Source organism: Caenorhabditis briggsae, assembly GCF_000004555.2.
Source record: "Caenorhabditis briggsae complete genome, chrII, whole genome shotgun sequence".
In the NCBI taxonomy this organism is placed as follows: domain Eukaryota; kingdom Metazoa; phylum Nematoda; class Chromadorea; order Rhabditida; family Rhabditidae; genus Caenorhabditis; species Caenorhabditis briggsae.
Genome location: NC_013486.2, coordinates 4,610,181 through 4,623,245, shown reverse-complemented (window position 1 = coordinate 4,623,245; position 13,065 = coordinate 4,610,181). Strand labels below are relative to the sequence as shown.

At 39.6% G+C, this 13,065-nt stretch overlaps 3 protein-coding genes across 3 annotated transcripts in view; 1 reads left to right on the top strand and 2 right to left on the bottom strand.

The window, feature by feature from the left end:
• Positions 1 to 229: 229 nt before the first annotated feature.
• On the bottom strand, positions 230 to 3,407 carry CBG11106 (the record flags this gene model as incomplete). Its single annotated transcript, XM_002646622.1, has 6 exons — positions 230 to 457; positions 808 to 1,852; positions 1,896 to 2,006; positions 2,054 to 3,121; positions 3,173 to 3,280; positions 3,328 to 3,407. The coding sequence occupies 6 exons, from the start codon at positions 3,405 to 3,407 to the stop codon at positions 230 to 232; spliced, it is 2,640 nt and encodes an 879-aa protein (XP_002646668.1).
• A 1,049-nt stretch (positions 3,408 to 4,456) lies between these two features.
• On the bottom strand, positions 4,457 to 9,176 carry Cbr-pfs-2 (the record flags this gene model as incomplete). Its single annotated transcript, XM_045242004.1, has 8 exons — positions 4,457 to 4,600; positions 4,733 to 5,904; positions 5,986 to 6,362; positions 7,248 to 7,444; positions 8,081 to 8,176; positions 8,306 to 8,476; positions 8,835 to 9,101; positions 9,156 to 9,176. 8 exons carry the CDS (start codon positions 9,174 to 9,176, stop codon positions 4,457 to 4,459), a joined length of 2,445 nt encoding a protein of 814 aa, XP_045094452.1.
• An 819-nt stretch (positions 9,177 to 9,995) lies between these two features.
• Cbr-agl-1 overlaps positions 9,996 to 13,065 on the top strand; it is a gene marked incomplete at both ends in the record, with an annotated part of 15,671 nt that continues 12,601 nt past the window's right edge. The window contains 3 exons of the mRNA XM_045242003.1: positions 9,996 to 10,080; positions 10,821 to 11,293; positions 12,208 to 12,459. Coding sequence (XP_045094451.1) covers positions 9,996 to 10,080; positions 10,821 to 11,293; positions 12,208 to 12,459 — 810 coding nt within the window. The remainder of the gene's footprint in view (positions 10,081 to 10,820; positions 11,294 to 12,207; positions 12,460 to 13,065) is intronic.

Sequence of the window (13,065 nt, the reverse complement as noted above, 5' to 3'; positions counted from 1 at the left end):
AGAAATATCAAAATCGGGTGGGAAGAATTCGCACAAAATCAATGTGAGCACCGGAAATTTGAGAGAAAAAAGGGGGAAAATTTAATAAAAACATAAGCGATTTATTCACAGAAAAAGTAGGTGTACAGTACACCGTGTACTGAGGATCCGAGAGAGAAAACTGAGAGATACAAATAAAATGGGATTTCGTAGAATATAAAAAAGAAAAATGCAGAGAAAAAATGTGCAATTATTTTTTAGATGACGTCGAAGCTCGCTCTTCGTCGGCACATTTTTTCAGAGCCTTAGTCACGGCTTCTTTTCGCTTCTCGAATACAAGACGATTTTCGACATTTGCAGAGGTCTTCCTCATGAGTGAGTCCATATTTTTCAACAGCGATCTTCGCATTTCTCCATCCGTATTCTCACGAACCACCATCTCAGCCGATGCGTAGGCGGATGCGCTCGGTGTGCCGTCCTGGAAAATTTGGAAGTTTTATTTCAGATTTTTCACAATTTCGGTTTTCAAACAAGATTTTCAGACTTTCCAGCGACGAAAAATTATACCATAAAATCTGTAATAGAAGGGCTCCCATCCTGTCAAATTTGAGCAAATTTTTCTCGGCTCCCATACAAGATATCAAAAATTTGTCAACTGATAAAATGTTTGTGATATTACAGTAACCAATTTATCAGTTGATCACTTTTTCATATCTTTGGCAGGAACTGAGATAAATTAGCTCAAACTTGACAGTGTTGGGGCCCTTCTATTACAGGTTTTACGATAGGTTTCAGAGTTTTGATAGGGACGTAAGAATGGAATTATACCATATCCCAATTCTCGCGATGGAACGCCTCCAGAATAGCCTCTGGCATCTGCAGAATGGCGTCGTCGCTACAATTCTCGTCCAACGTCATCTGAACAAGCTGGAGCAGAGTCGAAATCTCCATGAATTCGTTTCCAGGCAACACCTTTTTCAGATCCAACACTTTTGGCTCTCCTGACGAAGAGGGAACGTCTTCTAAGAGTTGAATCGGTGTGGTGGATGGCTCGAAAATGTCGCCTGATTGTTCTACGAAATCAATGGGAACTGAGTTCGGAGCAACCGAGTCCGGGATAACTGAGTCCGTGATCTCGAGTGACTCCAGGTTTCCATCGAATTCCGGGGCCATAAATTCGTGTTCTGGCTCCTCCTCCTCCTCCACCTCTTCTGACTCACAAATCTGCCGTACTTGCGGAATTCTTACCGTTGATTTTTTCGGAGTCCTTTGATCAGAATTTCGGAGCGATCGTCTGGTTACAACTGGCGATACAGATCTCTCGTCTTCTTCAACCTCTACTCTCTCCGGATTCGACAAGCTTCTCTTTCGACTCGATTTTCTCACTGAACATGTCGGTTTTGCACGTATTGACACCGATTTCCTTATAGATCTTCTTCTGGAAGATCCCAACCGTGAAGAATCGGCTTCCAAGTTTCCCGCTGCTTGGGAAGGCTCTGGCGTACGAAAATCTTGAGCTCGTTGCTCTTCGGGAAGCGGAATCATCGCGACGTCTTCTGGTGCCTCTTCCGGCTGATGCTCCTGATCTATCGAATCTCCTAACGGCTGAATTGTGACTTCATGTGGATCGTCTTCTTGGGCCATCGGGAGCGTAGTGTCATAATCAATCGTCTCCACCTCCTCCTCTTCGCTATCAGATTCTTCGTCAATTCTGACATCAGCTGGATTTGGCTCCTCCTCTTCTGGATCTTCGTCGCCTTCTGATGCCACAGCGGCTTGCTCCTCTTCTCCCTCTTCATCTCGATTCAAAAGCTTGAACGAGTAGACTTGCTCGTTAGCCACTTGCACTTTCGCATCACATTTACGCTCGAGTCTGGAAATTTCAGATTTTTAAAGATAATTGTTTTTTAACTTACAGTTTGTGTAGCCGATCATCCACTTTGATCTCTATGTATTTGTACAGGAATAGCATGTTCCCTCGGTTTATGGGCATTTCGTGAAGAGCAGGGGCCATGTACTTTCGGAAACTGCAAAAATTCCTTTTCAGGTGAATATGCCCGTTTTTAAAACTCACTGTGAGCACCAATTATCAGCCGATCTTCGCGAATTCGTCTCTCTTACATAATCCCTCCAAAATTTGAGTCCTTTTGGTAGCACAGAATCCTCTCCGTTTCTCACAGCTCTCTTCATCCTCTTCAAAACATACTTCCATCCATTCATTTTGTCTTCGAGCGTGAAGGCTCCGCGCGTTTTGACTCCACTTATTGAGTAAATTCGAGGGAAATGCTTGCTATCGTCTTCTTCGTAGTTATCATCTAGTTCTTCAACTTTCACATTTCGATGACGTGGCAGGCTGTCAGGACTGATCGGTCGAGGTGCTGGAACAGATCTTGATGTAGAAGGGACATTCGGACCAGCTCCTTGAGTATTCCTCGGCACCCAAGTTGCTAGACTTCTCACAGCGGGGGCAGACGGTGCTGGAGCAGTCTTCACTGGCCATTCCGTCCTCTTCCAACTCTTCAAACTCCCATCGACATTCATCACAAGCTCCATCTTCTCCTTTTCTTCAAACCATCTGCGTTGCGCAGGATCTAACTGCCATTCCATCATTTGATAGATCCATAGCTTCGAATGAGCGTCCGCAATCTGATGATAGAGGTTCGGAAGCATTTTTGTAGAGAAATGGTGGATGAGAAGCTTCGCTGATCGAATTGAAGGGTCTTGCTCTTCGGCGATCAACCGATCCCAGAAAGAAGCAGACATCAGAAGGGGTTTTGTGAGATGAGTAAAATTTGAGAAGATGTGATCGAACATTTTGGCTTCAAACTCTTCTGGAACACTCATATCGTGTGGAATCGTGGGTTCTGGTCTCGGAATTTCTGGTCTTGGCACTTCTGCTCTTGGCACTTCTGCTCTTGGAACTTCAGGTCGCGAGTATGTAGTTGTCGGATTTTGCGCAGCAAAGATCTGATACGAGTGTATACATCTGTCGGAATCCAGACGAATCGTCGCTCCACATTTCGCCTCTAGCACGCGCTCCACATGCTCCGAAATCTTAATTTCTAGCTTCTTGTAGAGCTCTAGAATCTTCTCCGGCAGCAATTGACACTTGTAGAGCGCTGCGAGCATCGTTTCGTTGAAACTGAAAGCAAGGAATTGCGTATTTTTCACAACTTTCGAAAAAAAAACTCACTATTCAACAAGTTCCTTCACTTGCCATTGTTTCGCTGGATTTTCCCTCAGAAACTTCTCGAAAAGTGCATCGGTCGCATCGCCGAAGGCTTCCGTTCTGCACAAATTTCTGAAAAACGCGAAAAAATAAATAATTTTAATTTTCCGCTAACTTACTCATGAAGGAACTCCCAAATGTCTTCCTCGTCCTCCACCGACGGTCCGGCTTTCTTGTTTCGTTTCACCCGTCGCGACATTTTTCGACGGCTGGAAATGGAAGATTTTGAGACGTTTTGGCAAAAAACCGATGAGAAAACAATCAAAAACAAACGAAGAGTGACGAGAGAGAATGTACGAGTGAGAGACGCAGAGAAAGCGCGAAATTTGAATTGGAAGGGGGAGAAGGGAAAAGGATGGCTATGTTCTAACAATAATAATTGTAAGTGGTGACAGAGAAAGCATTTTGCGACTAAATTCACAATTTTCAAATAAAACGAGGGAATTCTATTCCTGAAACATGACGAATTCGCTGAGAAACAATCGAAAAATGGCTAAAACTTTGATTTTGAATTTAAAAATTTTCGGATGAAAACTTCGCAGGCAAAGAAGGATGAAAACTCTAGAAATATTGCTTCTGAAGTATCAAAAAATTGCTTATCCGCTTTTTATGAAAAAAATTTGAAAAAAATCAAAAATGTCGATTCTTGGCTGAAATTTTTTGAAAAATCCACTTTTCCAGCGAATTTTTCGACTTCTCATCGTCTGCAGCTGCTTTTTTCAAGAAGAATGCGAAAAAATCTGAAAAAAACCGCCCGAAAATCGTTGAAAAATCAAAAAGACGCGCGCGCGCGTTTTGTGATGTTTGAAATTTTAAAAATATTACAGTAACCCAAGACAAAATGCAGGTGCATGCACATCAAACTTTAAATTTTGCATCATTTTCAGCGATTTTTTCTCGATTTTTCGAGTATTTTCCGTTATAAAAAGGCTGGAAAAGCTGAAAATCACCTATTTAAAAGCAAAGTTCACAATTGTTCAGCGAAAAATGCATTAATTTCCATGTATTTATTTAACAAACGGTGGGATAGCAAGGAAATTTTGAAATTTTTAGCAGAAAACAGATTTTTAGTGAAAAAGAGCTTAAGAAGAGGGAAAAGGGGGAAATTTTGAGATAATAGGAACGAAAATTGTGGTAAAAATAGACAAAAAAAAACGGGGTGAAAATCACAACATCTCGAGAGGGTCCAGACTACAAATCAAGAGAGAAAATAGCAAATTTTTGAAAAAAAAAAGTTTTTTTTAAGAGCTAATAGGGCTGTCCCCGCCCCCTTCCTCGGTGTCCACCACGACGATTCGGAGCTCCTCCGTCGAATTGTGGCATCCATTGGTTGTTTTGAGCTTGAGAAGGTGGTGGTGGTTGTTGGTTTGCAGGTGGGCTCATTGGGCCAGGCTGGAAATTTTGAATTTTTAAAAATTTTGAAATTGGCGGCAAATTCCAAAAAAAAAACAGAATTCGGCGCTATGTTTGCTTGGGGCACTCAAATTTTTAAATTCGGCGCCATTTTTTCCTAGGCTTCCTTACCCGCTGAGCCATCATTCTCGGATCTCTTCTCGGATCATTCACTTGAGCTCTATTCTGTTGTTGTGCTTGTGGTAGTGGTGGCGGGGGTCCAGCGCCTCTCCAAGAGTCTGGCGGGCCAGGTTGTGCAGGCATTTGTCTCAAATCCACGTCACCGGTTGGATTCGCATTTCCCGGGTTTCGGTAGTCAATATCTCCGGTTGGCTGTTGTTGTTGAGGTGGGTGGGGACGTTGTTGTTGATAGGATCCAAATGATCCTTGAGCCTGTGGTGGTGGTCCAAACGATCGTTGAGGTGGTCCATAGTTTCCACCAGGCCGATTTCCAGGTCCCCATCCTCCAGGCCCTCGTGGTGGTCCATAGTTGTTGCCAGGGGGTCCACCAGGGCCTCCATGACCTCCTCTCCACGGTGCTCCTTGGTTTGGCGGTGGCACTTGATGATATTCTTGTGGTGGTCCTTGTGGTCCTTGCGGCCTCGGCTGACTCGGTCCCAGTAAGCTTCCACCTGTCGTCGGTGGTCCTAGGAAGCTTTGTGATGGCTGTGGCTGATAACCTTCCGCATCCTCTCGACCCATTCCTCCGATCATTGCCGCGAAATCATCGGTTCCCGCGCCGATTCCCTTTGAATTATTCCACATTCTCTCGAATTGTCTTTGCGCTTTTTTCGCTGGTGGCTGCTTGATAAGCGTTCTCTTCGCACCGATTTGAGGGACCATATTCTGACGGGACATGTCATCTGGGACCAGCAACGCCGAGTCTGATGCCAGCATATTTCCTTCTCGATTCAATTGCTCATAGAGATTCTCATCCAGTCCCATTCCTGGAATAAAGGTATCCGTTTTGTAGACCTCCTGGGCCTCTTGAGATGGCTTTGGTGGCGCCAACCGTGGCTCTCGCTCCTTATCCAAGTGTCCAATCATTGTAGTATTGCTCAGGCCGAAAATGTCTTCTACCGTATCTCCGGGACGGTTTCTCGCCCAGAATTTGGTATTATTGTCGTTGGAGCCGGTGGCGAGAATGTGACCCAGTGGATGCCACTTCATGGACCAGATCGCTTGGTCATGCGCGTGTTCCAGAAGGCCAATCTCTTTCTCGCCGTCGACCATCCAATAGACGATCGAACCGTCGCCACCGCCGGAAACGAAGAGTCCTTCGTGAATTGGATGCCAAGCCAGAGCTGAAAAAAGGGGAAATCGGGGTTCATTTAGGTGTATACTTAGAATCTCAAAACATGTCTTGTTTCAAAACAAAAACTCACAAATGACTTCCTTCTTGTGTGCACGGTATGTCTTCACTTCCTTCATCATCCGAATATCGTACATCTTCACCAAGTGATCCCTTCCACCGGTCAACAACCAATTCCCATTTTTATTGAACTCCACCGCCATCACACTGCTCTTGTGCTCCTGAAGCGTTGCCAGACAAGATCCAGTCTTGGGATCCCAAATCTTCACTGGTTGTTGAGTGTCTCGAGAGCCCGTAACTAACAATCCTTTAGTTGGATGCCAATCAATGCAACGAACTTCAGCTCCGTGACCTCTCAATTGCCGTTCTTCGGTGTAGCGGGCAAAATCCCAAACGCGGGCGGTACCGTCGTCAGAAGCAGTTGCGAATTTGACGTCGGTTGGGGAGAAACTGGAAAGATAGGAATTGGGGGAATGTGTCCCATTCAAGAATTTCGACATATCTCGGATTCTTGAAATTTGAAAATTCTGGAGGCTTCTGAGATTTTTGAATTTTCAAATTCCGAAAATTCTCAAAATTTACGATTCTGATAATCTGAGATTCTGGGATTCGAAATTTTTGGAGTTCCAGAATTCCAGGATTTAAAGTTCCCAAATCCTAGAATCTTTGAATTTTGAAAATTCGAAATTTTGGTCCAAACAACTTGGGAGATTTTCAGAAACTTCAAAAAACAAAAAAAAATCGATTGTCCAGATAATTTGAAATTCCCGAAATTTTGAGTTTTCATAAAATTGCTTTTGTTTAGGATTTCAAAATTTAAAAGTTCCGAATCTTGAAAAATCGTAATTCTTGAAATCTGAAAATTCTTAAAATTCAAGATTTTGAGAATTCGAATTACTGTAAAACCTGTATTAGAAGGGCACCCCCTGTAAAGAAGAGTCTTCCTTCTAATACAGGTTTTACGGTACTCTGGAACCTTCCGATTTTCAAACATTCCAAGATTCTGGAATTCCATAGTTTTAAAGTCAGAATCTCTCGAAATTTCTGAATCTGAAAATTTCAATCTGGCGCCAAATTCGAAAAATTAGGTAAAAATTATAAAAATCTTCAAAATTTACAAAATTTCAGAGAGAAAATTTTCCTAATTTTTCGAAATTTCGAATTTCAGAAAAGCGAAATCTTGGATTTTTCGGGGTTTTTGAGGAACCAAAGATTCAAAATGCTCAGGAATTTCAGATTTTGAGATAATTGAAAATCCAAAAATCTGAGATTTCCGAAATCCTTATCTCAAATTTTTTAGAATCTCTTCAAATTTCAGCCGAATCAAAAACTCACGCCAATCCTCGAATCGCCTCATCCTTATGCGCGGAGAACATGTGCGCGTTGTTCATATTCGGTTGCCAGTATTTCACATATCCACCCTGATCGGCACTCAGAAGCCATTGCTCATTTGACGCCCATTTCAGAGCACGAATCGCCGAGTCGTGAGCCTGCAAAATGGTGGAAAATCGACGGAAAAATTGAATTTTCAGCTGGAAAATTGTCATTTTTCCAGATTTTTTCCATGAAAAAATTCAGATTTTTCCGATGCAAAAACAGCCAAAAAAACCTATTTTTTTTGGAATTTGAAGAAATTTTCAAAAATCCAAAAATCCAAAAATCTAGCCTTTTTCAAATGAAAATGTGTATTTTTAGTTAGACAAATCGGATTTTCTCAAAAAATTTTTAAAGGAATTTTGAAGCGATTTTCGAAAACCTAGAAATTCAAAAAAATCAATTTTGAATTTTAAAAATTTAGCATTTTTCAGAGTTCTTGCTAGTTCTATAGAGAAAATTGATATTTTTCTCGAATTTTCAGTTTTTGGAACCGAAATTTCTCCATTTTTCAGCAGGGAAACTATATATTTCCAGCTCTTTTTTAGTGCCAAAAACATCAAAATTAATTGAAAAATCGGCTAATTTTGGTCCAGACTCCTCGGCTCCTCTGACATTTCCTTTGTGACCCAAAAGACTCCAAAAACACAAAACTTCGCGAAAAAAAACCTTTTATTCACATCAAATACCGCGACCGGAAACCGCAATAGAAACGATGTGAATACTTTATTATTCGTATGAGAGAAATCATAAAAATAGATCAAAATCCATCGACTCAAGTCGTCCGTTATTACCTGTAGAATGGTCTCGAAATTGAATGCGGTTCCGTTCCAAAGCGTGAATTCGCCCGTTTGGCAGCCAGTGATCAAGCGTTTCCCCTCCGGGGACCACTGAAATAGAAGGAATTTTTGATGAAATTTGGCTGGAAAAACATGGGAAAATGGAGCAAAATCAATGAATTTGACCGATTTTTGAGCGAAAAACAGGATTTACAATAGAATTTCCAGTAAAAAACTCACACAAACACTGTACACCGGACACTTGACTTTGTTCATGGCGGTTCGAATGAATTTGGTCAATATGCAGTCTACAGGAACGTCTGGCGTTGAGTCTGCAGGTACTGCAAGTGGTTGGTAAAGGATATCCGGTTGCTGCAGGACACGTTGCTTCCCGTATTGCCATAAACGATTCTGAAGAAAAAAACATAGATTTTGAACTAATGAAAACGGCCGGGAAATAGTCTTTTTTGGGTCTGTTTCAGAAAGACAATTGACTGAAGGAGAGCAACTTTTTCAGAACGTTCGGATAATTTTCGTGTTTCTAAAAGTCCGGATAGCTCGAAATCATCCAAAGGCTTTGGGACCGTCAAACTTGAAGATTATCCTCAAAATTCGATTTTTCATAAAACTGAGAACTTCAACTGAGTTCACAGCAAGTTTGAACTCTAGCTCATCATTTTAAAGGACATTTTTCACAATTAAAAGCGATAAAATGTATCAAAATCGTCAATTTTTCAAGTCCCGGAGCTAGCTTTCTCTTCCAAAGTACCTCGCAATGATTCAGCACTGTCGACACATAATCCACGTGTCTTCTGACATTCGCCACATTCTTCCTCAGCCGTCGTCCGGGGCCATCACCCATCACATCCTGCATCCCATCGTTCCGCTGAAACCTCGGCTGATGATGATGATAGTTGTTCATCATCATTTTCGGTTGTTGCATCGTCGACGATGAGGTTGACGGCTGTATTGTCAGTGTTACATTTGGCATTGTGCTTCGAACACCACCACCACCGCCGTTCATATTGAAATTGACCTGGAAAAATCGAAATTTTGAAATTTGAAAATTAGTTTTTGCCTTAAAACTAACCATATTTGATACCGCTGTCATTTTCTTTTAGTGGGTTTTTGATACCTGAAAACTTGAAAAATATGTTTTTATCTTTGCTTGAGAAAAGTAAAAAAAAATCGAAGAAAATGAACATTTTAAGGTAATGTTTGATGTTTTAAAGCTATTGGTGAACAAAATTCGACCAAAAAGTGGCTCTAAAACCTCTAAAATCCATCTGAAAATGCTTCCAAAAACACGAAAATTCCTGGTTCAAAAAGTCCGCAAGCAGTGAATTGGACACCATAATGCACAGAAGAATGTACAAGATCCTACGCGCAAGGCGGTTTTTCAAAATAGAAAAAATTAGAGAGAAAAAGAAGGAAAAAGAAGAGAAGAAGAAGGGAAAAAAGCAGGAAGAAAAAAGAAAAAACATGTGAAAATGCACGCACAACTGGCTCAAGGGGCCCCAGGACGCATTTGATAAGTCTGTGATTTGAAAAGAGAAAATCAATAGGTTCTTCTTTGGTCCCTGTTTATTGATTTTTAAACATTTTTTCGGTGCAAACAAGATGTTTGACCTTGATGGATTGTTTATTATTTTTGTATGAAAACGCACTGCCGATAAAACTTTTCTCTGTTTTCTTATCAAAGAAGAGATTTTTGCTGTTTGTTCCGCACTTTTTATGTCTTTTTTTGGTTAATTGCAAAAAACGATTCTCAGCACGTAAACAACACTTTATCTGATTCTTCACCCGATTCTTTTTTTTTCTATTTTTGTCGATTTTTGTTTCTAGAAAGTTCACAGAAATCACCCCGATTTTTTTTGTGATTTCAGGTCGTTTTTTTCTAGAAATTTCGGCTAGAATTTCTCAATTTTCAATGGCAGAAGATGGTGACGAGGTTAGAATTATTGTGCTCGAGGATGGCGAGCATTTGGAGAGTGTGATTAGAAAAGTCGAGAAAGGTAGGTGCATTTTTTTTTGAAAAAATTCTTTCGTGCAGCTTTTGCAGTTCAAAATCAATAGAATATTAAGATAAATGATTTTAAGAAATTGGAATTCCGAATTACTGTAGCCAGAAAACTGTGCAAACACCGAATGCATAGGAATTGACGAGAAACTACAGAAAACTTCTAATTTGGAGATACGAACCGCTGTAAATCTGAACTTTATAGTTTGAAGTGGAAAAATTCGATTTTTACACAAAAATTCAAGGTTTTCTGCATCTTTGCGTCAAATGTTGCGCAATCGGTGTATGCACATATTCAAGTCTACAGTAATCCTGAAAAAAGGTTTGAACTTGCAAAAAACACGAATTTCGGGTTACTGTAGCTAGTAAATTGTGCAAGCAGTAGATTTCACGAGAAAATGAAAAAATATAATTTTTACAACTTTTGACCGAAAAAAAAGAATAAAAATCAAAACCGGTAAAACCATGAAAATTCAGAAAATTTGTTTTGCAAGTTTCAAACCAAAAAAAAATTGAATCTGGGATACTGTAGCTGAATAGTTGTGCAAACACCAAATTTTACGAAAAACTTCTTAAAATTCGAATTTTTTATAATTTTCGACCGGGAAAATAAGAAGTTCAACATGAAAAAACGATAAAAATCCATAAAAATAATTTTAAAAAAAACAAATCTAGGCTACAGTAGCTCGAAAATTGTGCAAAAACCTGGCTCCTCAAAATTCAATGCCCTTTCAGGTTGGATAGTGCGATTCAAGCGTGGCTCATCGCTTCTCGGAAAACGGGTTACTGTATTCACTACAGTATGCCCAAACCGCCCCTTGGAATGGTCAGAAGGCAAAGACCACCTGTCGGTGTACTGTCAAGTTCGCTGTGAGACCGCCGGCTCGTTTAGATATCATTTTGTTGTCGAAAAAGTGCCTTGTGCTGAAAATGGAATCTCTGAAAATGGAAAATCTGAAAATCCAGAATCCGGACATGGATATTTTCTAGTGATGCCTGAGTTGAAAATCAATGGAAAGCCCCTTTCTTTGGATGGAATTTGTTGTCAAACGTATTTGACAAAGCTTTTGGGACCGATTTCGGAATGGAAGAATCGTCTGAGAGTGGCACATGAGACAGGATATAATATGATTCATTTGACGCCAATTCATGAGTTGGGAATCTCGAATTCCAGTTATTCGCTGAGCAATCATCATCAGTTGATTCAGGTAGGAGTCCCTAGGACCATCTGGATTTGTGGAAAAACTTTTTCTTTGAAATTTATCTCAAAAAGCTTGCTTAAAATAATAAAAATCTGAAATTTTGAGATTTTGAGATTCCGATATTTTAAAAAATGAGTTTGAGGGATTTTAAAAACTTTAAAATTCTGAAAATATTTGAAATTTTGAAATTCTGAGATTCTGAAAGTTTGAGTTTCTAAATTTTTGAGATTCTCAGATTCAGAGATTCTAACATTCCGGTATTCTAAGATTCTGAAATTTTGAGAATCTGATATTCTGAAATTTTGGGATTCTGAAATTTTGAGATTCTCAGATTTAGAGATTTTCAGATTCAGAGATTCTAAGATTCCGGGATTCTAAGATTCTGAAAATTTTAGATTCTAATATTTTGAGATTCTGAAATTCTCAGAATTAGAGATTCTAAAATTTAAAGATTCCGAGATTCTAAGATTCAGAGATTCTGAAATTTTTAGTGTCAAAAACTTTTTTTTCGATAATTTTCAGAAAAAAGGATTCAATTTTTTAAATTTTCAGAATCTCAAAATCTTGCTCTTTTTCAAATTCCAATGACAAAAATCAATAATTTCAAAACTTAAAAATCTATGATTTCAGAATACTAGAATCTCGAAATCTCAGAATGTCAATATTTCTCAATATCAAAATTTCCAAAGTTTCAGCAGTTTGAAAATCTCAGAATGTCAAATGTTCAGAATTCTAAAATTTCAAAATCTCTAGAAAATTCTCAAAATCCGATTTTTTTTCAATTTTCAAAAAAATCTGAAAATTTCCAGACTGTTGGGCCTGACACAACATTCGAAAACATCCAATCCCTCGTCGAAGACATCGAACGATCCTGGGGTGTTCTAACAGTCCAAGACGTCGTCTGGAATCATGCGGCAAAGAATGCCACGTGGCTTTTGGAGCATCCAGAATCCGCATACAACTGTTTGAATAGTCCCCATCTACGCCCGGCTTATATCATTGATCGAGTCTATCATGAATTCGGAAAACAAGTTGGAGATGGTGTTTGGAAGGATCGAGGAGTTCCTCCAGTCATTGAAAATATCTCACATGTCAATGCAATTGAATATCTTTTAAGAGCTGAAATCCTTCCAAAAGCTGATCTTCATGAGTTTTATCAAGTGGATTTGAAAGTAAGACAATGATAATAACAATAGATACAGATTTAGCACACAATTCCAGTCTAGATAGGCTTTTTCTGGAAGGTTCTAGGCCGCTTTTAAAGTATTTGGGTTACTGTAGCTTGGAATGTGTGCAAACACCAAATGCACAAGATTTGACGATGAAGTGCAGAGAAATAACTGTAAACTATTGAGTTGAGATAAAGAGACGCAGACGATTCGAATCTGATGGTCTTAGAATCAAAAATTAGGTTCCAGTACCTGAAATTGATGAAAAACTCAAAAAATTCTATTTCCTCCAACTTCCATTGACATTAATAAAAAACTAACAACAAATTCAGATTCAACGCGAAACTCTAGACTGGAAACGCCTTTTCTGAAAGCTTCTAGGTCTTTTTTGAAGATACTTGGGTTACTGTAGCTTGAAAAGTGTGCAAACACAGAATGCACAAGATTTGACGCCAAAATGCAGACAACTTCAAATTTGGTATTAAAAGTAGTGGAAGTCAGAATAAGATGAAATTTGTAGCACTTTTCTCTAAAAAACGTGGAATTTCTGCAATTTGGCGTCAAATCCTGTTCATTAGGTGTTTGCACATTTTTGAAGCTACAGTAACC